Source organism: Myotis daubentonii, chromosome X, assembly GCF_963259705.1.
Source record: "Myotis daubentonii chromosome X, mMyoDau2.1, whole genome shotgun sequence".
In the NCBI taxonomy this organism is placed as follows: Eukaryota; Metazoa; Chordata; class Mammalia; order Chiroptera; family Vespertilionidae; genus Myotis; species Myotis daubentonii.
This window is the reverse complement of record NC_081861.1, coordinates 96,785,169-96,811,495: the sequence shown is the minus strand read 5'-3', so window position 1 is coordinate 96,811,495 and position 26,327 is coordinate 96,785,169. Positions and strand designations below refer to the sequence as shown.

The 26,327-nt window shown below is 37.9% G+C and overlaps 1 protein-coding gene across 1 annotated transcript in view; it reads left to right on the top strand.

Moving 5' to 3' along the window:
- Window positions 1-26,327, top strand: part of ABCB7 (ATP binding cassette subfamily B member 7) — a 198,483-nt gene that overhangs the window by 149,891 nt on the left and 22,265 nt on the right. Inside the window, exons 4-12 of the mRNA XM_059680273.1 lie at window positions 3,081-3,213; window positions 4,298-4,566; window positions 5,403-5,491; window positions 5,584-5,671; window positions 8,763-8,937; window positions 10,216-10,373; window positions 10,946-11,109; window positions 11,268-11,397; window positions 14,469-14,640. Coding sequence (XP_059536256.1) covers window positions 3,081-3,213; window positions 4,298-4,566; window positions 5,403-5,491; window positions 5,584-5,671; window positions 8,763-8,937; window positions 10,216-10,373; window positions 10,946-11,109; window positions 11,268-11,397; window positions 14,469-14,640 — 1,378 coding nt within the window. The remainder of the gene's footprint in view (window positions 1-3,080; window positions 3,214-4,297; window positions 4,567-5,402; window positions 5,492-5,583; window positions 5,672-8,762; window positions 8,938-10,215; window positions 10,374-10,945; window positions 11,110-11,267; window positions 11,398-14,468; window positions 14,641-26,327) is intronic.

Here is a 26,327-nt window from a genome sequence, read left to right as displayed (position 1 = left end):
TGCCTCTCTGAGTCCCAGCACCCGCTGCAAAGCTCGGAGAGAAAGCTGCACTCGCTCTGACCGAAGCCAGACAGTCCCGCTTCTCCCGTTTGAGCCTGGGTCCCTAAAGACTCGCCCGGATCTGGTGCTCAGAGTCTGCGACTCCCTCCCGATTGAAAACAACAACTGCGCCCTCCTCCGCCAGCCCGCTGCGTGCACTCCGCACCTCAGAATTTGACTTCAGCACTGCGCCTCCTCTGAGTGTCCGTATGCGTTTCTCTTTCCTCCTAGTTGTAGGACTTCCACTCAGCCAGCGCCTCTGTGGTTCTGGGTGATGTCCCTTCCGTTTTTTGGTTTCACTTTTGAAGTAGTTGTTCAAAGCAGCAAACTCCGGCGTTAACCTATGCCGCCATCTTGGTTCTCCTCTCCAAGGAACTCGGATGATAAGTTCTTGATACATGCATCATCTTCAGTGAACCTTAAGGATATTATGCTGAGTGAAAAGCCAATCTCAAAAGGTTACATACTATTATGATTTCATGTATATAATATTCTCAAAATCACTGAACTATAGAGATTATGAACAGATTGGTGATTCCCAGAAGACAGGGACTGGATTGAGGCAAGGTGAAATGGGAGTGAATATAAAAGAGGTAATACAAGGGAGTTCTTTTGTGTTAATGGGATAGTTCTCCATCTTGATTGTGTACATAGATCTAAACCTGAGATAACATTGCATAGAACCATATACATGATTCAAACCAGACACACATACATGAATACACATTTTAAAATGGGAAAACTGAGTTCTATAGTCTAGTTAACAGCACAACATAGTAAGGCTGTGAGTTATGAGAATTATCTGCTAGCTGTAATTATCACTTTATTTCTCTCTCAAGTATATTGAAATGCAAATGAGAGGATGTGGCTATATTATATGGAAAACCTGAATCTGCTCAAATTTATCCAAATTACTTATACCATATTTTACAACTATAGCTGTTTGAGAGCATCCATTTTAGGGTACAAAAGTAGTAAAATATGGTTTCTAGCTTATATGCTGCTAACATGGCTATGGTATAATAGAATTTCAAGTCAGACCTGGATTTTAATCCCAGTTCTGCTGCTTACCAGATCTGCATTTTCTCAATTGTAGGCATAATACCCATTTCATTGAATTGTTTTCATTCAACTATTTGTGAAAGGTGCCTAACACCATATCCAACTCACATAGCTGTCGTTCACAAAATGTTTTGTGTGGGGTTTTCTTTTGCTACAAAAAGTCATTGAGGTTGAGATGGTAGTATATTCATGCACCTATAGACAAAGTGAATGATAAATATACACTAAAAATGATAAATATTGAGGTATAATCTACAAAAAAAAAAGAGGAGTTGGAAAATGGTAAGTGCCAAGTAGGCTGTGGTTGTCAGAGAAGGCATTATGATAGGAATGGGATTCCAAGTAGGTTTTGAAGAATGGAGAGGTCTGGAGAGGTAAATCAGGTGGGAGACCATTATAAGCAAAAGCAAGAGCCTGAGGTTATATGGTTATATGGAAATCACAATTGAGAAGTAACCTGCTATCCCATTAGATTATATTTTGGAAGTTAGAAATCTTGAAAGCTTTAAGCAATTGATCCCATAGTGTTACATTCTTAAAAGTACCCCAATATCTGCTGTGTATTTTAATGATATTGCTTGGTTGCTAAGACACTTGTGTACCTTAGTTTGCAATCTTGATTTACATAGCTCCTGACAGTTGTAGGTAAATTCAGGCTTTTTGATAAAAAATTCTTTATGTTTAACAAAAATGAAAGATATAATAATAAAATATTAACAAGATCTGGGTTTTCATTGTTTTCGTCAACCCTTATACAATTGTTTTCACATGTTATTAATGTATATGAATTTAATTTCTTCAAATAAAACTTAGGCAGTTTAATAAACTTCATGTTTCTAAATGAAGGTTGTTTTTGATACTATAACTTTGCATAGAAATGTGAGTGGTTGAATGTTTGCCCTTAATATATGAAAACATTATATCCCTAATTTTCATATATTGTGGGAAATTCTTGTGGAGAAATAGGTTAGTTTTGAAAGTTAGTTTGTTATTTAGTGGTTTCATTTTGTATGTGTTGGAGCAAAGGAATCTTTATGGGGCAAGTAGGTCTATCACTGTTATTTGGTCTTCCAATGGTGAATCAGCCACACATGATAGTAATTTATTTGCTTTTGAGATCCTCTTTGCTATATAATTTCAGTTTTACCATTATTTTGGGGAATGAATAATTTTATATGCATGTATTAAATACCCTTTATATACGAAGCATTGTGTTCAACATGGGTAGGGCAGAAAGAGAAATATGATACAGATCATCAAGGATGTAGTAGGAAAGAAAAATATATACACAAATAACTATAAGGCAATTTGCCACAAGTGCCATGAGCTCTGTAGGATATCAGATAATGGAGAGATCTTTTTTAGTGAATGATCAGGGATGATTTTATGATCAGGCAGGAGCAATTGACTAATGCATATAGGTTATAAATTAACGTTAACATGGCGGTCAGTGTGAGGTAGAAATCCTGAAATGACAGCTCTTCTAATGTCAAAGATTTTATCTTTATAAACTGGGAAAATCATTCCAATACTTGAAATGGTTAATATGGTTAATTTAAGGTAAATATTTATACTTTTATAAATAAACTAGAGGCCCAGTGCACGACATTCGTGCGGGGGGGGGGGGGGTGCGCATTCTTCAGCCCAGCCTGTGCTCTCTCATAGTCCCAGACCCCCTCGGGGGATGTCTGCCTGCCATGGGGAGCAGGTTTAAACTGGCAGGTAGACATCCCCCGAGAGGTCCTTAGCTCTTCCCCGGAGGCGGGAGAGTCTCCCACCACCACCTCTGCACTTGCCAGCCGTGAGCCCAGCTTCTGGCTGAGCCCACAAAAGGAGCACCTGTATTGAGTGTCTGCCCCCTGGTGGTCAGTGCACATCATAGCAACCGGTCATTCCGCCATTCGGTTGATTTGCATATTAGCCTTTTATTATATAGGATATTTTCATATGATGGGTAATTGCTGCTTTTATGTTTTTAGGCCATGAATATTGTGGTTCCTTTCATGTTTAAATATGCTGTAGACAACCTCAACCAGATGTCAGGAAGCATGCTGAACCTGAGTGATGCACCAAATACAGTTACAACCATGGCAACGGCAGTTCTGATTGGCTGTATGTATGATTCTTTGATCTGTCTACAGGTGTTGACTTTCTTCAAGAGGGTTTCATCATGTTTGAGCAGATGACCTTTTCACTACAAACACAATTTAGCATTTTTTATATGTATTGTTTTATGTGAGATTTTTTTGATATAGTTTTAAAAATTCTTTGTATCAGATATTTTCCAAAAATTCTGTTAATAATAGTCTCATTCTCCAAGTTCTAGAAAACAGTAATATGAAATGAGGCATTAAAATTATAGCAACCACTTTTAATAGGCTTCTTGTAATATACCTTTAAAGAGTGAGGCAAGCTAGTTTCTTGATGTTGTTTTTATTAGCAGTTAAAAAGGAAATAGCTAAATAATGATTAATTAATTATTGTGCATTAATGCTTTATTAAATTATATCAAATAGCCATGACACAGAGAATATGTAAAGCAGAGAATATGATGCTTTGTGTCCCCATGCATTAGAAAGGACATTTTATGAGACTTAGGAGACTTGAATGGGGCCATGCTTTAGTCCAAGGGTGGGAACCTTTTTTCTGCCAAGGGCCATTTGGATATTTATAAAATCATTTGCAAGCCATACAAAATTATCAGCTTAAATTTAGCCTGCTATATTTGGTCAAACATTTAATTAACTCACCCTTAATGCCTTGGGAGGACCAGACCAAATGATTTTGTGGCCCACAGGGCAAATATTCCCCATCCCTGCTTTAGTCCATGAAGTTGATTTTTCAGTATCTCAATTTCATCAATTGTTATTTGGGGGAATTTAATCAGATCAAAAAACTCAGCAGATACTGTGTATTTATCTACAATAAGGCCATATGGGCTATTGTGTATTAAAAATATCTAGTTGGAGAAAAATCTTTCAACACCTGAGGCAATAGGGGGAATAACATTGAAAGGGATCCATGGTGGTGGAAAGATTGGTACTCACTAAACTAGATGCTTTTTAGATTTCTTTTAGTGTAAGTATTCAGTGATGAATTCATTCATTACACAAATACTTTTGGGCCTTTATCATTTTTACATTCCTAGGATTCTAATGTTTTTATGCCCCATTTTTTCTTTTGTCTGTATTATTAGATGGTGTATCAAGAGCTGGAGCTGCCTTTTTTAATGAAGTTCGTAATGCAGTATTTGGCAAGGTAGCCCAAAATTCAATACGAAGAATAGCCAAAAATGTCTTTCTCCATCTTCATAACCTGGATCTGGCTTTCCACCTCAGCAGACAGACCGGAGCTTTATCGAAGGCTATCGACAGAGGGACAAGGGGTATCAGTTTTGTTCTGAGTGCTTTAGTATTTAATCTTCTGCCCATTATGTTTGAAGTCACTCTTGTCAGTGGTATTTTGGTAAGTAAAACATTTTTCATAATGAGCTTTTAATTTCTCATTAGTAGCTATTTAATACTTGAAGTTATTGTGGTATTGTGTGTCCATGGTTTGAAAGCACAATACCGTGATGCTAGAGAATTATGCAATATATTAAATTATTTACTACAAGCTTCAATGGACTGTCCAAAATCTTTATCATGTTATTTTTCTTATTTGATTTCAGAGAGGAAGGGAAAAGGATAGAGATATAGAAACATCAGTGATGAGAGAGAATCATTGATTGGCTGCCTCCTACACACCCCCTACTGGGGATTGAGCCCACAACTTGGGCATGCGCCTTGACTGGGAATCAAACCAGGACCTCCCGGTTCATAGGTCGACACTCAACTCCTGAGCCATACCAGCTGGGCTTATATTGTTATTTTAAAGAGCTGTTTAGTTCTAAACATTGATCAATAATTTAGCTGGTGTTTGCGATTATTGTTAACAGATTTTTTTGTATAGAACTTTAGACTGGTATACTCAAATTATCTGGGTTTCTATTCACCATTCATGACATTTTAGACAATTTCATATTTTTAAATTAAAATGTATATATATTATTCCTCTCATGGATTTTTGCACTGTTATTATCAACATTTGACAGTAGCATCAGTGTGGCCGGTGCAGTTTGGCTTTCTTCCCTTGTTACCTAAAGTAGATTTTCTAAGGTATTTTCTTTCTTCCCCAAATAATTATTCATTTATTCACCAACATATTTTTTAAACTCTTTTGAATAAAATTTGTTATTGTATATTATAAACTATTTGACAAGAACAGTGACTATTTCTCTTTTCTTCTTTTGCCTTCTTCAGTATTACAAATGTGGTGCCCAGTTTGCATTGGTGACTCTTGGGACACTTGGTGCATATACAGCATTCACAGTTGCCATCACCCGGTGGAGGTAAGGTATTCCCATGAGGCCAGTCAAGATTTGGAAATTAGTTATGCTTCTTTAACAAATATTTCATGCCTATGCAAATTTTTGTCTTACAGAACTAGATTTAGAATAGAAATGAACAAAGCTGATAATGATGCAGGTAACGCTGCCATAGATTCGCTGCTGAATTATGAAACTGTGAAGGTACTATGTTTTATTATACTTTTCCTCGGCCTTTAAATTGTGCTAAGATTTGTTTTGCCATTTAATTTAATAGTTACTATAACTTAGAGCTTCAGATTAAGATAGTATCTATAGGTGTGATAGAATAATAGTACCTTTATTATTTTTCTTTTATTTAGAAATTGTCCTTTATTTCCACATTAATTTTTTTGTGACACCATCAGAAAGTGATATGAGTATGGTTAGCATTTTGATGTAGAATGAACACTAAGCTAATGAATTTAGCATGTAAGTTCTTGGCTCTCTATCCTTTAGAGTGCCTATCATAGTGCTTTCATTTTGCTTATTTGTTAATTTTTCCATTTAACAATTATTATTGAACTAGAGGCCCGGTGCACAAAAATTTGTGCACTCGGGGGGGGGGGCGTCCCTCAGCCCAGCCTGTGCCCTCTCGCAGTCTGGGACCCCTCGGGAGATAATGACCTGCTGACTTAGGCCTGCTCCCGGGTGGCAGAGGGCTGGCCCAATCCCTAGGTGCAGCCCCTGGTCGGGCTCAGAGCAGGGCCGATTGGAGAGGTGGGGCGCCGCCCCGTCATACACAAAGCAGGGCAGATTGGGAGGTTGTGATGCCACCCTCAGTCACACTCAGGGTAGGGCCGATTGGGGGGTTGGGGCACCGTCCCCTGTCACACTCAAGGCAGGGTCGATGGGGAGGTTGTGGCGCCACTCCCTGTCACGAACAGAGCAGGGCCCATCAGGGGGGTTGGGGCACCGCCCTCTCTCACCCACAGAGCAGGGCTGATCAGGGGGTTGGGGCGCCGCCACTCTCACACTCAGGGCAGGGCCGATGGGGAGGTTATGGCTCTACCCCATCACACACAGAGCAGGGCCCGTGGGGGTGGGGGGTTGGGGAGCTTCCCCCTATCAGGCACAGAGCAGGGCTGCTCAGGGGGTTGGGGCCCTGCCCCCTGTCACACACAGAGCCGCAGGGCGATCAGGGGGTTTGGGCGCTGCCCCTTGTCACGCTGATCCCGGTGCCGGGAGGCATATTACACTTTTACTATATAGGGTAGAGGCCTGGTGCATGGCTGGGGGCAGGCTGGTTTGCCCTGAAGGGTGTCCTGGATCAGGGTGGGAGTCCCCACTGGGGTGCCTGGCCAGTCTGGGTGAGGGGCTGAGGGCTGTTTTCAGGCTGGGGGTGACTGAAGTTCCCAACCGCTCCTTTTTTTCTTTTTTCTTTTTTCTTTTTTTTTTTTATTCTGGGCCAGCTTTAACTTGAGGCTTGGCTCCAGCTCTTAGGCCTCAGCTGAAAGTAGGTTTCTGGCCTTTGCTTACAATGTTGCCAATCTGCTGGCTGAAGTCCGGAGGTATTTGTTACAATGTTTCTTTTCTTTTTTTTTTTCTTTTTTCTTTTTTAAATATATTTTATTGATTTTTCACAGAGAGGAAGGGAGAGAGATAGAGTTAGAAACATCGATGAGAGAGGAACACCGATCAGCTGCCTCCTGCACATCCCCCACTGGAGATGTGCCCGCAACCCAGGTACACGCCCCTGACCGGAATCGAACCCGGGACCCCTCAGTCCGCAGGCCGACGCTCTATCCACTGAGCCAAACCGGTCTTGGCTACAATGTTTCTTAAACTGCCTGCTCAGAGGCCTGCAGCCGCAGGTGGGGAACATTGGTTTCCTCCAACGATCCTCGGTCACTGAGGCAAGCAAGCCTCATGTTAGTTTCAAGCTGCCTGGCTGCCGGCCGCCATCTTGGCTGACAGTTAATTTGCATATCTCGCTGATTAGCCAATGAAAAGGGTAGCGGTCGTATGCCAATTACCATGTTTCTCTTTTATTAGTGTAGATTAGAGGCTGGTGCATGAAATTCATGCACGGGGGTGGGGGGTGTCCCTCAGCCCGGCCTGCACCCTCTCCAATCCAGGACACCTTGGGGGATGTCCGACTGCCTCTTGCAATCTGAAACTGCTGGCTCCTAACCGCTCACCTGCCTGCCTGCCTGCCTGATCACCCCTAACCAGATTTGCCTGCCTAACTGATCGCCCCTAACTGTGCCCCTACTGGCCTGATCACCCCTAACTGCTCCCCTGCTGGCCTGATTGCCCCTAACCACCTATGCCTCACCCCACACCTGGGACCCTGGATTCCCTCCTTCTGGCCAACCATAGGCACCCAGGATCTGGGCCAGCTTCACCTGTGCCAGCCACAGCCGTAGGGGACAATGGGTGGACAGCTTTGCCCAGGCCACAGCTGCAGGTGCCTGGGACCGCAGGGCAGGCAGCTTGTCCATCTCCTGTGCCACAGCCTGGCTGGTCTCCATTCCTCTCTCACCAGCTCATTTGTGCCTGGCTGGTCCCCATTCCTCTCTCGCCAGCTTATTTGTGCCTGACTGGTACCCATTCCTCTGTTGCCAGCTCATTTGTGCCTGGCTGGTCCCCATTCCTCTCTCCCCAGTGTTGAGTGTCTGAGCCGTTATGGCATGAGGGCATGATGACCATTTGCATATTAGTTCTTTATTATATAGGATGCCTCTTGTTTGCAAAGCACTAAGTTCTGTGTAAAAAAAGAATGCTTCATATTTAATCCTTACCCTCCCAGAATTTGTTAATCTACTGAGAGAGTTAAAGTATGCCAATGACTGTACAAGAGGCATATTGCAGTGGGGACAATGACAACTGTCAACTTAAAGTTCCAGGAGATATGGGGAAGGTTTGTGAATGAAGTACCCTTGATGGCTTTTTTTAAGATATGGGTATGTCCGACCAGCGTGGCTCAGTGTTTGAGGGTTGACCTATGCACCAGTCGGTCACTGTTCGATTCCCAGTCAGGGCACATGCCTGGGTTGCGGGCTGGATCCCCAGTGTGGGGCATGCAGGAGGTAGCCAATCAATGATTCTCTCTCATCAATGTTTCCATCTCTTTCTCCCCTTTTCAGCTCTCTGAAATCAATAAAAGTATATTTTAAAATAAATAAATAAAATGGAGTGGGTACTACAAAATTTTTCTGTACATGAAAGTCTGATAAAAAAGATAATAATTACTTTAAGAGAATAAATTCTAATATACGTGTTTGTAGTTACTATTTTTATATATTTTTTGTAGTATTTTAATAATGAAAACTATGAAGCACAAAGATATGATGGATTTTTGAAGACATATGAGACTGCTTCATTGAAAAGTACCTCTACTCTGGCTATGCTGAACTTTGGTCAAAGTGCTATTTTCAGTGTTGGTTTAACAGCTATAATGGTGCTTGCCAGTCAGGGAATTGTGGCAGGTAATGGATCTATGGTTTTAACATTCATGGATGTTTTATTTAACCTTTATAAATAAAGATTAATGAAATTAATGTGTGTAGTCTTCATTATAAAGCATATTCAATAATGTGCTTTAACATCCTTGGAGTACTTTCCTTTGTGTATCAGAATGTGTTTTCTTGATTGTATAGTAATGTTTTTTTCCTTCATTTGGTTTAGCACTACAATTTTAGCATTGACTCTCTCATTGGTTGGAATTACTATTTATATATTTTTCGGGCCTACAATCTGATTGTTTGAGGAGTAACTTTTTTTAGCATCTAAAGTTTCTAATTCTCTTATTGAACTGAAAATCAATGTAACTAGTCCTTACTCCAAAGGACTAAAACTCAGTCTTTTCTTTGAATTACTAGTAACCTTTTAACCTTTCTAATAGTTTTTCATTTGAAAAACATTTTAAAAATTAATAATGTCTATACCTCATTTTTGTTACCTGCCCACTCAAGTTAGGATTCATTTATTCACTGTGACCTTAATACATGGTTTATCATTTTCAGTCATGACATGCATTTGCTCCAATTTTTTAATATATACTCTTGTTTAAATTTCTTTTTTATATTACAAAGAAACTAGCTTAAGGAGAGATTTTCAGCCTTTGGTTTTTATCCTCACTTAAGCCATACTTTTGTGTGTATAATGTATAGTGTATGGGTTGACTTTTCCTATTCTACTTAGCATATATCAAGTGCCCTGTCTTCCTAAATTATGGACTAAAGCAGTGGTTCTCAACCTTCCTAATACCGCGACCCTTTAATATCGTTCCTCATGTTGTGGTGACCCCCAATCATAAAGTTATTTTTGTTGCCACTTCATAACTATAATTTTGCTACTGTTATGAATTGTAATGTAAATATCTGATATGCTATTTTTGTTTTCCGATGGTCGTGACCCACAGGTTGAGAACCGCTGGACTAAAGGGTAAAGGGGGTCAAATATAGGGTGATGGAAGAAGATTTGACTTTGGGCATTGGGCATACAGAGCAATATATAATATATAGATGGTATATCATAGAAATGTACATTGAAACCTATATATTTTATTAACTAATGTCACCCCAATAAATTTAATTTAAAAAATGCTTTGAAATTTAAGTAGGCCTAAGGGTTGCTGATTTTGTACATTTTTTATTTTGTACATTTTGAACTGTATTGCAGAGTAATAGACTTTCTCTACTTTAAATTGGAACAGTTCATAACATCTAAAATACCTTCTTTTCTTCTGTTAATTGCATATTAAGGTACCCTTACCGTTGGAGATCTAGTAATGGTGAATGGACTGCTTTTTCAGCTTTCATTACCCTTGAACTTTCTGGGAACTGTATATAGAGAAACTAGACAAGCACTCATAGATATGAATACCTTGTTTACATTACTCAAGGTAGACTCCCGAATTAAAGTAAGTAATTTATTTATACCTTTTAAAAAGCATGTGAGCTTTGTCACTTTAATGGAATTATTCTAGGGGAATATTCTTGCATGACCATGGTAGGAAACCAATTTCATTTTTGCAGAAATTGAGATTATCATATCTATTAGGAAATCGTTACAGTTTTTACTTCTATCTTTAGAAACCTTACAATGTTAACAAAGAATATTATGTCTAGAAGCTAAATATTGTTAACTGGAATTATTTGTACTTACACTTGATTTATTTTTGATAATAATGATTATACGATGTGCAATTGCCTCTTCTTACTTCCTCTACTTCCTTACTCCCCTGTCCAGTATCCCTTTACCTCCCTCCCAAAATACTGAAAAATTAAAGCATCCAAGATTTTTTACCTTAGCAGTGAAAAGCAAGTCTTTAAAAGCATGCTTGGAAGTGGTCTAACTGTACTTATAAACTTCCTTCTTCCCATTATTTTCCTTTTTATCTCCGTGAACTAGAAAATTATCTGCATAGTTGTGCTCTAGGAAGTATTAAAGTGGCTGTTTTTGTGTTTTTTGTTTTTATCTCTTCTCTGCTAGGACAAAGCGATGGCATCTCCCCTTCAGATCACACCACAGACAGCTACGGTGGCCTTTGATAATGTGCATTTTGAATACATTGAGGGGCAGAAAGTTCTTAGTGGAATATCTTTTGAAGTCCCTGCAGGAAAGAAAGTGGCCATTGTAGGAGGTAGTGGGTCAGGGTGGGTAATTTAGTTATTTATAAAATTCTACATCATTGATTAATGATTCCCAATATAATATTTTTTCTTTATCAAGATAGAATGAATACTGTTGTTTAAAACAAGGATTTCCTAATGTCATTAGGAGCTAAATAACCTTTCCTTATCTCCAATTTCAGGAAAAGCACAATAGTGAGGCTGTTGTTTCGCTTCTATGAGCCTCAAAAGGGTAACATTTACCTTGCTGGTCAAAATATACAAGATGTGAGTCTGGAGAGCCTTCGGAGAGCAGTGGGAGTAGTGCCTCAGGTATTTAAATGAAAGAAGAAAACTACTTGGGGGGGAGATTTATTGGGTTGGTGGCTCTTTTACCAGAATAATTTGTATCCAAGGAGTCAATATGTTCTAATTAGGAAACATTAAGCCCTGTAGGTCAAATTCTGTTACCAAAAAGACTGAAAAAAAGTGAATGGAAAGTCTACACGAAGGAATGATTTTTTTTAAGCCTTAGAAAGACAGAGTAATATAGAGGAAAGAGCCAACACTGGTATCAAACAGAACCTGATTCTAACGCCAGCTCTAACCCTTATAAATTCTGTGGTTTTGGCCTCAGTTTCCTCATCTATAAAACAAGGATACTATATCTCTTATAGGATAGAATTATTATAGATTAGAGATAATATGTGTAAAGCACCAAGCACAATGTTCATTATACAATTTTTCAGGAAGTGAAAATTATTATTGTAATTTTGAACAGTTTTAGATATAGTAAATTTACAAAAATTACAAAGCAGTTTGGCTGCCAACTTCAAGTTTGTATGCCTTGTTCACCACTGTCCCTTCAGTACCAAGCACAGTTCCTGACCCATAGTAAGCATTTAACAAGTATTTGATGAATGACTTTGGGGTGGAGGGGTGGAGGAGTAAAGTAAAGCCAGAGTAAGAGTGTAGAAGACAAGAAGGAGATAGCTTTTATAGGATGTGAGTTTTTCTTATGCTGAAAGCCAATAGAGAGACCTGGGAATAAGTTGCAGCCTAGAATCAGAATCAGATTCCCTGGGAGAACTGTAGAAAAGGGATCAGACAGGTATGTGTAACTTGTAAAAGGTCCCCAAGTGATCTGATACATTCCATTCTGCTTTGTCCTCCCTTTCACTGAGAATCCCAAATGTTAGTGTACATGAATTACATAGGGAGATTATTGAAATACCAGCTCTCTCTCACACACACCTTGGTTCTCATTTAGGATTGCAATATGGGGCTGAGAAACCCGTATTTTTTAATATGCCACCTAGGTGATTCTGTTACAGATATTCATAGACTATATGTTGGAAAACACTGACTTAAACTGTATATTAAGTAAACTGAATTATGAGCTGTGCCTACTTAGGGCTCATTGTTCTCATCCATATAACTATGTATAACTAGATTCCATCCATTCTTTTGAAAAATAAAACATTTTATTCATTAAGGATTAATATATGTGATCAATAAAGGAAAGAGGAGATGTTCATCCTCATTGGAGGCCTTAGCAATATAAATTAAATCAAGCATGGAATGCCATTTTTTACTTACCAGATTGTCAAGGATTTTAAAATTTATGGCATCCAGTTTGGTCAGGGCTATGAATTAAATGGCCAGTCTCTTGTTTTGCTGGTGTAAGTATACAGCTTTCCTGATGAGCAAATTGGCAATATATATCAAGAGCCTGAAATATACTCACACACTTTATTCCAATAATTCTGCCCCTAGGAAGTTTTAGTAAGGAAATTAATAGATGCAAACAGATTTTTATATGCAAAGATACTCATTACAGCAGTATTTATAATAGCAAAATTAGAAAAAATATAAATTTCTAATAATAAATAGATGGTTAAATTATCATAGTATCAAATGTCATACAGCCATTTGTAAATACCAAGTTTTTAAAGAATATTGAGTGTTGGCAAAATACTCAGATATAAAGTTTTTTGAAAAAGAGGATACCAAAACAAAACATAATATCCCCAGTTTTTAAATATTAAATGAATACATGTCAGTAGAGAAAAAAAGATAGGAGAAACATTTTGGATAATAGTAGTTATTGCTGGATGGTAAGATTATAGATTACTTAATTCATTTTTATTTTACCTTATTTTTTGTATTTTCACGGTTTCCAGTTAGCATTTGTTTAACTTTTTCTGAATATAAAGTATTTAAAAATAAGTATTTTCTCTTTATAGAACTTTAAGCTCATTTGGTTTAATTTCCAACTTAATAAAATAATATTTTATATTAGTAATAAAATAATATTTTATATTAGTAGTAGGAATATAAATGATTAGAATATTATTTAAATAATATCTAAAATTCTGATTATGATGTTAAAGAAGTTTTAATTGAGTATCCTTGTTCATTTGAACTAATGGAATCATTTTATTTCATCTCACTAACTATTGCTTTCCAATCATTTGGAGACTTAAAGAGAAGTGGGAGATGGATGCTCTAATTAAATTAGGTTTAGTTTGTTATGTCAGGATAAATTGAAATAATAAATGAATGTTTGCAGTGAACTTTCATATTTTTTTCTGTGTTTTAAGTTCAATTTCAAAGCTTTGAGAAACATATGTTTTTGTAAAGACATATTCTACCTCACTAGTAATTTGGGAAATGCTAATTTAAACCAAAAGCACATTTTACTTCTAAAGTAGCATCAACTAAAACTTACTAATATCCAGGATTGCTGAGTATATGGAGCCTTGGCACCCTTATACACTATTGGTTGGAATGTGTACTTACTTGTCAGCATTTTAAGACTGTAGGGCAATACTATCAATGGATAAACATATGATTACCTTTTAACTCTGTCTACTTATAGGAATCCTTCTTACAGAAAGAAATAGATGGGTGCACAAAGCATATATACAATGATATTTCAACATTCTTTGTAGTAACAAAAATTTAAAAACTACATTAATGTCCATCAATAGAGGAATGGATAAACTATGATGTACCCTTAGTATTACACAACTGTTAAAAAGAATGAAGTAGGTTTCTATTACTGATATATACAATCTCCAGGATGTGTTAAGTGAAAAAAGCAATTTGCGAAATAATACATATAATATGTCACCATTTGTGTTGAAAAAAGGTGTATGTTTAGGCCTATAAATGGATTGAAAAAAGTCAGCAATAATACACAGCAAATTGTTAATGGTGATTATCTCTGGGAAGGGAAATGGGATTGCAGGGATGTGGGGGGTGATTTGGGGGTTATCATGTTTTAGTCTTTATGTCTTTACTGTTATTTTAATAATCTTTATAATGAACATAAATGTGTGTGTGTGTGTGTGTGTGTGTGTGTGTGTGTGTGTGTGTGTGTGTGTGTCTGCTTGCTCCAGGATGCTGTCCTCTTCCATAATACCATTTACTACAACCTGTTATATGGAAACATCAGTGCTTCACCTGAGGATGTGTATGCAGTGGCAAAATTAGCTGGACTCCATGATGCAATTCTTCGAATGCCCCATGGATATGACACCCAAGTAGGGGAACGAGGACTCAAGCTTTCAGGTAATCAGATTTTAGATTTGCGCCCCCCCCCCCCACACACACACACACACAAACACACATACACACACACAGACCACCACCACACTTGGATACTCCCTTCAAACTTTAATTTGTCATAGCCATTTTCTAGAAAATATAGTAGCAGTATTCAAAACTAATGCTTAGCCAAGTGCTTTAGACAAGGTCCCCAAGCCTCCCTATCCATCACTGTAAACAATCTAATATACCAGAAGTAAGTGTTCTCAAATCATACAAGTCTTTTTTTTCTTTTGCAGCTGCAAACACGTTAAGTGCTTAATATTAAGTTATGGATATATGCTAAAATCAGTATTAACTTATTACCCATATTCTTAATATTAAAGGAAAGCCAGGTTCATTATTCTTCTGGGAAAGTAGTAAAAGTAGAGAGAAATAATTTGCTAGTGACTAGTGGATCTCATAATTTCCTCGATTATTCTGTAATGTTTTGAATACTTTAGACTTCCTTGTACAGGATATACTTAACTATTACACTTTTTTTGTAAATTATTTTTATTATAGTTGACATTCAATATATATTTGTTTCATATGTATAACAGTGGTTAGACTTTCATATACCCTATGAAATGATCACCCTGATAAGTCTAGTACCCAGGTGACACCATACTTTCCTTACAGCAATCTTCATTTACATTTCCTTGATTCAATGGTCAAGTAAATTTTGGGGCTTCTACATTTTTATTTAAGTGTTTAATTATGAGATTGATAAAGTTTAATAATGAATTATCCTAAAAGAACTGAATTTTTGGAAAGTCCATAAATATGTTTCTTTGCCCCAAATTATTTGAATTCCAGAGTAAAACAATATCTAATGCCTGAAAGTATTAATGTAACTCATATACTAAATCCTTTACATTTATTCTTCACTAGTGGCCCGGTGCACGAAATTCATGCACATTAAAAGGGGATTAATTAGAGGAAATATTTTAATATTGCTATTTGCCCTTTCTCTATAATAGAAGTGTCAGAGATGAAAGAAAATTAGTAAAATGTATATGAAAATCTCCCTCCTGTCAGAATCTGGGGTGTGTCCCGTGACCCAGAGTCAAGTCCTCGACCACCTGCACATGCCTCGAAATTGCGCGAGACCCAGACCCTGCCGGCCCCACCCCCGTCAAGCCCCACAGGGCGGAGGGCGCAGCCTCAGGTCCTCCGGCGCCGGGGCGAGGGTGCAAGGGCGTGACAACCATTTGCATATTACCTCTTTATTATATAGGATTCTAATTTAGTTTAAGGGGGAAATTTACAGAGTAGGGATAGGGGTAAGGCAAAAGGGGAATAAAGAATAGTATGCATGAATTTTAATATATCCCCATTTCTCTTTGTTACAAACTGGTTTCAGTCACATTGATTAAGTACATACTACCTGTAATCTACTATGCTAAATGATTTAAGAGTTAAAAAGATGAAGCATAAATCAATCTTTCAAGGAATTTAGTCTATTAGAAAGTTTTGATCTAGGTTTAGAAAATGTTAAAGATTATTTTCACACTTAGTTGGTTTGTAATAGTTATTTGGTCATTAATCAGTAATAAAAGGTGCCTGTATCATTCCAGTTCACTTTTATACTTTACCATTGCTTTTAATAGAAGTAATTTCCTATTAACTAGCTCACACTCAGATTATTTTTTCCATTTGGCTGACTCTGGAAATTCCCAATTTGTCACATAATATGGGCTTCCTTCCTCAACTTATGACTTTGACTCAGATGACTATGCCACATTGCATTTTCCAATCCTTTATTTTCCCCTCTCAGCATACTTTTGAGAGTAGGGATGGCTAAAGAAATGTTATTTTTACCTGATACCCATCGCCTTACAACCAGGCATCTCAAAATGAGCAGTGTATTAATTGGCATATATGCTCATAATTCTGGTAGAGATAAACAAATGCTCTTCTTCAAGTTCCAAAATTATATTCAATAAAATCAGAACTGGGTTGGTTTCCATTTGAAATTTGGGAGGCACATCAAAAACATTGGTTGGTGAATACACAATGTAATATACAGATGATGTATTATAGAATTGTACACTTGAAACCTATATAATTTTATTAACCAGTGTCACCCAATGAATTTAATTAAAAACCTCAAATTAAAGAAACAACAAAAAGAATCCTTCTGCTGAGTGTCTGCTTCTTTTAGGAGCTTTCTGTTGCTGAGTTACTAGGTGGATCAGCAGAGAGTTCTGTCATGGTGTTTGCTTTGATAGGGAAATTTTGATCTTATGAAATGGGGAGGAGTGCAGATAGTATGAATATATACTTAAGCATTAATATTAGATATAAGGAGTCCTTTTATATGTTGAAGAAAAGAAATTGCAGAACAAATATACTTAGTGTACCAGATAATAAAAAGGTGGAACTTGTTTTCTAAAGAGGTTACTGAAGCTGAAAAATATTTTTTCAGATATTAATAAATTAATAGATAACAGACAAGAAAAGAAGCCAAAAGAGGCATATTAAGTAAAGTACCACCTTTTATATAGATACTAAAGTCTCAGTGCATGACATTCATGCACTGGGCGGGGGGGCGGGGAGTCCCCTCAGCCCTACCTACACCCGTTCGCAGTCTGGGAGCCCTCGGGGGATGTCTAACTGACAACTTAGACCTGCTTTCTCCAGGGAGTGGGCCAAAACTGCAGTTGGACATCCTTAGCACTACCATGGAGACAGGCCGCTGCACTTGCCAGCCGTTAGCCAAGCTTGTGGCTGAACAGTCCTCCTCCTCTTGGAGTTCACTCATCACCAGGGGCCAGCTCCTGCATTGAGCATCTGCCTTCTGATGGCCAGCGCACATCATAGCGACCAGTCGTTCTGCTCTTTGGTCGATTTGCATAGTACCATTTTATTATATAGAATACCTCAGAGATATTTTGGATTTGCCTCCAGAGTACTGCAATAAAATGAAATATTACAATAAAGCACATCACAAATTTTTTGGTTTTTCAGTGCATATAAAAGCTAAGATTATATTATATTATAGTCTATTAAGTATATAACAAAATATGTCTTAAAAATAATATATGCGAATTTAAAAATATTTTATTGCTAAAAATCCTAATGCCCATTTGAGCCTTCAGCGAGTCATAATTTTTGCTGGTTGGAGGAACTTTTTAAAAATTGTTGACATTATTACAGATGTTCCCCATTGTCTCCCCCTTTGTCCACCACTATCCAGACCTTGCCCTCCTCACCTCTGGACCTCACCACATTGTTTTCTGTGTCCATGGGCAATGCATATATGTTCTTTACCCATTCTCTTCACCTTTTGTCATCCCATCTGCACCACCCACCTCCCCTCTTATCTGTCAGTTTATACCATCTATCCATGCCTCTGGTTCTATTTTGTCAGTTTATTTTGTTCATTAGATTCCACATATAAGTGAGATAATAGGGTATTTGTTGTCTTTTTCTCTGACTGGCTTATTACACTTAGCATAGTGTAATATCCTTTGAGAGAGCTGCATAGTATTCCATTGTGTAAATATTCCACGGCTTTTTTATCCATTCTTCTACTGGTGGGCTGTTTCTAGATCTTGGCTATTTTAAAATATTGCTGCAATGATAGGGGTGCATATATTCTTTCTGATTGGTGTTTCAGAATTCTTAGGATATCTCTCCAGAAGTGAGATTACTGGATCATAAAGTAGTTTCACTTTGAATTTTTTGAGGAAACTCCATAAAATTTTCCTCAGTGGCTGCACCATTCTGCATTCCCCACCAATAGTACACTAGGGTTCCCTTTTCTCCACATCCTCCTCAAAACCTGTTGTTTGTTGATTTATTGATGGTATCCATTCTGACAGGTGTGAGGTGCTATGTCTTTGTGGTTTAATTTGCATCTCTCTAATATTTAATGACAGTGAGCATTTTTTTTTCATTTGTATGTCCTCTTTGGAAAAGCGTCTATTCACTTCCTATACCCAGTTCTTAATTGCATTGTGTGTCTTCCTGGTGTTGAGTTGTATGAGTTCTTTATATATTTTGGAAATTAACCCCTTATCAGACATATCATTGGCAAATTTGTTCTCCCATACAGTGGGTTCTCTTTTCATTTTGTTGATGGTTTCTTTTGCAGTGCAGAAGCTTTTTATTTTGATGTAGTCCCATTTGTTTATTTTATCCTTAGTTTCCTTTGCCCTAGGAGATGTATCTGTAAACATCTTGCTACGAGAGATGTCTGAGATTTTGCTGCCTATATTTTCTTATAGGATTTTTATTGTTTCACAACTGTTTCACAATTTAAGTCTTTTATCCACTTTGAGTTTATTCTTATGTATAGTGTAAGTTAGTGGTCTACTGTCATTTTTTTGCATGTAACTTTCCAGTTTTCCCAGCACCATTTATGGAGGAGACTGACTACTCTTGCCTCCTTTGTCAAATATTAATTGTCCATAGAGGCATAGGTTAGTTTCTGGGCTCTCCATTCTGTTTCTTTTGTCTATATGCCTGCTTTTTTGCCAGTACCAGACTCTTTTGATTATAATGGCCTTGTTGTATAGTTTGATATCCAGTATTGTGATACCTCCAAATTTGCTCTTCTTTGTCAAGATTGTTGTGGCTATTTAGGGATGGATATATATATATAGTTTCAGAGAGGAAGGGAGAGGGAGAGAGAGCAACATCAATGATGAGAGAGAATCATTAATTGGCTGCCTTCTGCATGCCCCCTACTGGGGATCAAGCCCGCAACCTGGGCATATGCCCTTGACTGGAATCGAACCCGGGACCTTTCAGCCCACAGGCTGACGCTCTATCCACTGAGCCAAACCAGCTAGGGCTGGGGTCTTTTTTTATTCCATTTGATTATTTTTCATGGTTTTTATGTCCTTTTCTTTCTATCTTTTTTTGTTTGTTTGTTTTTTTGCTGTCGAGCATCCTTATAACCATTATTTTGAGCTCTATTTCTGATAAATTGCTTGCCTCCAACTCATTTAGCTCTTTCTCTGAAGATTACTCCTGTTCTTTCATTTGGGTCCTGTTTCTTTGTTTCCCCATTTTGGATATCTCTTTATGTTTGTTTCTTTGTATTAGATAGAACTGCTATGACTCCCACTCTTGGCGGGGTGGCCATTGGTAGACGGTCTTGCCTTGATGTTGACAGCTGCTGGCTGCTCAGGGTTGGTTATTGCTGAAGGTTGGGGTGGCTCTGGCAATTTCTTAAGATAAGATAATGAAGTGTGTCTCATCAATTGACTCTTTCACAAACAATTTCTCTGTGGCATATGATGATGTTTGATAGTATTTTACCCACAGATCTTCTTTCAAATTGGAGCCAGTCCTCTCAAACCCTGCTGCTGCTTTATGAACTAAGTTTATAAAATATTCTAAATCTTTTGTCATTACTTCAACAATCTTCACAGCATCTTTACCAGCTGAAGATTCTATCTCAAGAAACCACTTTCTGGTGGGAAAACATATTTGCCAATGTCATATCTGATAAGAGCCTAATCTCCAAAATTTATAGGGAACTCATACAACTTAACAAAAGGAAGATAAACAATCCAATCAAAAAATGGGCAAAGGACCTAAATAGACACCTTTCAAAAGAGGACATTCAGAAAGCCAAGAGACATATGAAAACATGCTCAAAGTCACTAATCATCCGAGAGATGCAAATCAAAACAACAATGAGGTACCATCTCACACCTGTCAGACTGGCTATCATCAACAAATCAACAAACGACAAGTGCTGGAGAGGATGTGGAGAAAAAGGAACACTTGTGCACTGCTGGTGGGAATGCAGACTGGTGCAGCCACTATGGAAGACAGTATGGAGTTTCCTTAAAAAACTGAAAATGGAACTCCCATTTGACCCTGTGATCCCACTTCTAGGAATATATCCCAAGAAACCAGAAACCAATCAGAAAGGATATATGCACGCCTATGTTCATAGCAGCACAGTTCACCATAGCTAAGATATGGAAACAGCCTAAGTGCCCATCAGTAGATGAATGGATTAGAAAACTGTGGTACATCTACACGATGGAATACTATGCTGCTCTAAAAAGGAAGGAACTCTTACCATTTGCAATGTCATGGATGGAACTGGAGAGCATTATGCTAAGTGAAATAAGCCAGTCAATGAAGGAAAAATACCACATGATCTCACTCATTCATGTATAATAGAGACCATTATAAACTTTTGAACAATAATAGATACAGAGGCAGAGCTGCCTCAAACAGATTGTCAAACTGCAGCGGGAAGGCCGGGGAGGGTTGGGGGGCAGGAGGTAGGGGGTAAGAGATCAACTAAAGGACTTGTATGCATGCATATAAGCATAACCAATGGACATAAGACACTGGGGGATAAGGGAGGCTAGGGGACTGTCTAGGGCGGGGAGATAAAATGGAGACATATGTAATCCCCTTTGTAATACTTTAAGCAATAATAAAAAAAAACACCCTATACACAGTTGTTTATTAACAAAGTTATCTTTTTTTGGGGGGGGGGGGGGAAGAAAAAGAAAGAAACCACTTTCTGTACTTGTCCATAAGAAGTAACTCCACATCCATTACAAGTTTATTTTGAGATTGCAGAAATTCAGTCACATCTTTGGGCTCCACTTTTAATTCTAATTCTCTTACTATTTCCACCACATCTGCAGACTTCTTCCACTGAAGTCTTTTTTTCTTTTTAATTGCTTAAAGTAATACAAAGGGTATTACATGTGTGTCCATTCCCACCCCCCCCCCCCACCCTAGACAGTCCCCTAGCCTCCCCTATCCCCCAATGTCTTATGTCCATTGGTTATGCTTATATGCATGCATACAAGTCCTTTGGTTGATCTCTTACCCCCCTACCTCCTGTCCCCCAACCTTCCCTGGCCTTGCCGCTGCAGTTTGACAATCTGTTTGAGGCAGCTCTGCCTCTGTATCTATTATTGTTCAAAAGTCTATAATGGTCTCTATTATCCATGAATGAGTGAGATCATGTGGTATTTTTCCTTCATTGACTGGCTTATTTCACTTAGCATAATGCTCTCCAGTTCCATCCATGACGTTGCAAATGGTAAGAGTTCCTTCCTTTTTAGAGCAGCATAGTATTCCATCGTGTAGATGTACCACAGTTTTCTAATCCATTCATCTACTGATGGGCACTTAGGCTGTTTCCAGATCTTACCTATGGTGAATTGTGCTGCTATGAACATAGGGGTGCATATATCCTTTCTGATTGCGGTTTCTGGTTTCTTGGGATATATTCCTAGAAGTGGGATCACAGGGTCAAATGGGAGTTCCATTTTCAGTTTTTTGAGGAAGCTCCATACTGTCTTCCATAGTGGCTGCACCAGTCTGCATTCCCACCAGCAGTGCAAAAGTGTTCCTTTTTTCCACATCCTCTCCAGCATTTGTCGTTTGTTGATTTGTTGATGATAGCCAGTCTGACAGGTGTGAGATGGTACCTCATTGTTGTTTTGATTTGCATCTCTCCGATGATTAGTGACTTTGAGCATGTTTTCATATGTCTCTTGGCTTTCTGAATGTCCTCTTTTGAAAGGTGTCTATTTAGGTCCTTTGCCCATTTTTTGATTGGATTGTTTATCTTCCTTTTGTTAAGTTGTATGAGTTCCCTATAAATTTTGGAGATTAGGCTCTTATCAGATATGACATTGGCAAATATGTTTTCCCACACAGTGGTTTTTCTCGTGGTTTTCTTGATGGTTTCTTTTGCTGTGCAGAAGCTTTTTATTTTGATGTAGTCCCATTTGTTCATTTTTTCTTTAGTTTCAAGTGCCCTAGGAGCTGTATCAGTGAAGAAATTGCTTCAGCATATGTCTGAGATTTTGTTGCCTTTGGATTCTTCTAGAATTTTTATGGTTTCCTGTCGTACATTTAAGTCCTTTATCCATTTTGAGTTTATTTTTGTGTATGGTGTAAGTTGGTGGTCTATTTCATTTTCTTGCATATATCTGTCCAATTTTCCCAACACCATTTATTGAAGAGACTATCTTGGCTCCATTGTATGTTCTTGCCTCCTTTGTCAAATATTAATTGAGCATATTGGTTCGGGCCGATTTCTGGGCTCTCTATTCTATTCCATTGATCTATATGGCTATTCTTGTGCCAGTACCAGGCTGTTTTGAGAACAGTGGCTTTGTAATACATCTTGATATCTGGTATTGAGATCCCACCTACTTTGTTCTTTTTCAGGATTGCTGCAGCTATTCGGGGTCTTTTTTTATTCCAGATGAATTTTTGGAGAGTTCGTTCTAGATCTCTGAAGTATGCCCTTGGTATTTTAATGGGAAGTGCGTTGAATTTATAGATTGTTTTGGGTAGTATGGACATTTTAATGATGTTGATTCTACCAATCAATGAACACGGTATGTTCTTCCATCTGTTTATGTCTTCCTCTATATCTTTTTTCAACGTCCTGTAGTTTTCTGAGTAGAGGTCTTTTACATCTTTAGTTAAGTTTATTCCTAGGTAGCTTAATTTTTTTGGTGCGATGGTAAACAGAATTGTTTTTATAATCTCTCTTTCTGAAAGTTCACTATTGGTGTATAGAAATGCCTCAGATTTCTTGGGGTTAATTTTGTTTCCTGCTACATTGCCAAATTCATGTATTAAGTCTAGTAGCTTTTTGATGGAGTCTCTAGGGTTTTGTATGTATAATATCATGTCGTCTGCAAATAAGGACAGTTTTACTTCCTCTTTTCCAATTTGGATGCCTTTTATTTCTTCTTCATGCCTAATTGCAATGGCTAACACTTCCAGTACTGTGTTGAACAGGAGTGGTGAGAGGGGGCATCCCTGTCTTGTTCCTGTTCTTAGGGGAAATGGTGTTAGTTTTTGTCCATTGAGTATGATGTTGGCTGTGGGCCTGTCATATATGGCTTTTATTATGTTGAGGTATGATCCTTCTACTCCCGCCTTACTGAGAGTTTTTATAAAAAATGGGTGTTGAATTTTGTCAAATGCTTTCTCTGCATCAATTGATATGACCATGTGGCTTTTTTCTTTCAATTTGTTTATGTGATGTATCACGTTTATTGATTTGCGGATATTGTACCATCCTTGCATCCCTGGGATAAATCCTACTTGGTCATGGTGTATGATCTTTCTGATGTACTGCTGGATCCGAATTGCTAAGATTTTGTTGAGGATTTTGGCATCTATGTTCATGAGGGATATTGGCCTGTAATTCTCTTTCATTGTGTTGTCTTTACCTGGTTTTGGTATTAGGGTGATGCTGGCTTCATAGAATGAGCTTGGAAGTGTTCCTTCCTCTTGAATTTTTTGTAGTAGTCTGAGGAGGATAGGTTTTAGTTCTTCCTTGAATGTTTGGTAAAACTCCCCTGTGAAGCCGTCTGGTCCTGGGCTTTAGTTTGATGGAAGCTTTTTGATGGCTGCTTCAATTTCTTCCATAGTTATTGTCCTGTTGAAATTTTTTTACTCTTCCTGATTGAGTTTTGGAATGTTGTATTCTTCTAGGAATTTGTCCTCTCCTCCAGGTTGTCTAGTTTGTTGGAGTAGACCTGTCCATAGTATTTTTTAACAATCATTTGTATTTCTGTGGGGTCTGTTGTTATTTCGCCTCTATCATTTCTGATTTGGTTTATTTGGGTCCTCTCTCTTTACTTCTTGGTGAGTCTGGCTAGAGGTTTGTCAATCTTGTTTATCCTTTCAAAGAACCAGCTCTTGGCTTCGTTGATTTTCTGTATTGTTTTTTTTTTCGTCTCTATGTCATTTATTTCTGCTCTAATCTTTATTTTCTCCTTCCTTCTGCTCACTCTGGGGTTTTCTTGTTGCTCTTTTTCTAATTCTCTGAGTTGTAGAGTTAGATGATTTACCACCATTTTTTCTTGTTTTTTGAGATAGGCCTATAGAACTATAAACTTCCCTCTCAGGACTGCTTTCATTGTGTTCCATAGGTTTTGGATTGTTGTGTTTTCATTGTTATTAGTTTCCAGGATGTTTTTAATTTCTTCTTTGATCTCATTGGTAACCCAATCAATATTTAATAACATGCTGTTCAGCTTCCAGGTGTTTGAGTAGTTTGCGTTGTTTTTATTGTAGTTTATTTCTAATATTATGCCATCGTGGTCTGAGAAGATGCTTTTTATGATTTCAATCTTCTTGAATTTGGGGATACTTTGCTTGTGACCCAATATATGGTCTATTTTTTAATATGTCTTATGAGCACTTGAGTAAAATATATATTCCGTGGCTTTGTGGTGAAGTGTTCTGAAGATGTCTATTAAGAACATCTGATTTAGTGAGTCATTTAGGATTGTTGTTTTTTTGATGATAGTTTGTCTAGAGGACTTATCCAGTGCTGTCAGTGGTGTATTGAAGTCCCCTACTATGATTGTATTGTTGTCAATCTCTCCTTTGATATCTTCCCGAGATTTTTTGTGAATTTGGGTGCTCCTGCATTGGGTGCACATATGTTTACCAGGGTTATATCTTCTTGTTGTATTGATCCCTTTAGTATTATGAAGTGGCCTTCCGTATCTCTTGTTATGGTCTTCACTTTGAGGTCTATTTTGTCCGATATAAGTATAGCTAACCCAGCTTTCTTTTCCTTTCCACTTGCGGGAAAGATATTTTTCCATCCTTTCATTTTCAGACTGTGTGAGTCCCTTCTAATTAGGTGGGTCTCTTGTAGACAGCAGATGTGTGGGTCATGGTCTGTTATCCATTCAGCCACTCTATGTCTTTTGCTTGGAGCATTTATTCCGTTTACGTTTAAAGTTATTATTCAAAGGTACTTGTTTGTAGCCATTTCTTTTTTTGTGTGGCTGTTTTCTTTCTGAGCTTTTTATTTCTTCTTTTTACACCAGTCCCTTTAGCATTCCTTGCATTGCTGGTTTGGTGGTGATAAACTCCCTTAGCCTTTTTTTGTCTGTGAAGCTTCTTATTTCCCCTTCAATTTTGAATGATAGCCTTGCTGGATTGAGTATTATTGGATTCAGTCCTTTGCTTTGCATCACTTTGTAAATTCCCGTCCATTCTTTTCTGGCCTGATGTGTTTCTGTTGAGAAATCATTTGATAATCTAATGGGAGATCCCTTTTATGTAACTTTCCATGTCTCTCTTGCAGCCTGTAAGATTCTCTCTTTGTCCTGAACATTTGCCATGGTCATTATGATGTGTCTTGGTGTGGGTGTTTTCGGGTTCACCTTGTTTGGGACTCTCTGTGCTTGTGTGACTTTTTTCTTCCCCCCTCAGGGAAGTTTTCTGATATTATTTCTTCGAAAAGGTTTTCTAATCCTTGTTCATCTTTCTGTTGTTCTGGCACCCCTATTATTCGTATGTTGTTTCGTTTCATGTTGTCCCAAAGCTCCCTTAGGCTTTCCTCCTGTCTTTTAATTTTTTTCTTCAATTGCAGTACATTTTGGGTGTGTTTTGCTTCCTTGTCTTCTAATTCACTAATTCGGTCCTCCGCTTCTCCTAGTCTACTGTTGATACTTTCCATGGTGTTTTTTATTGCAGCTATATCACTCTTCATTTCTTCTTGGGTCTTACTTAAGTTCTTGATTTTTTCATCTTTTTCTTCTACCTTCTTCCATATGTTATTGATTTTTTCATCTGTTTCTTCTTGCTTCTTGCATAGGTAGTTGACTTTTTCATCTGTTTCTTCTTGCAGAAGTTGTTGATTTTTTCCTCCATCCGGTTTATGCACTCTAGGACCCTTACTCTGA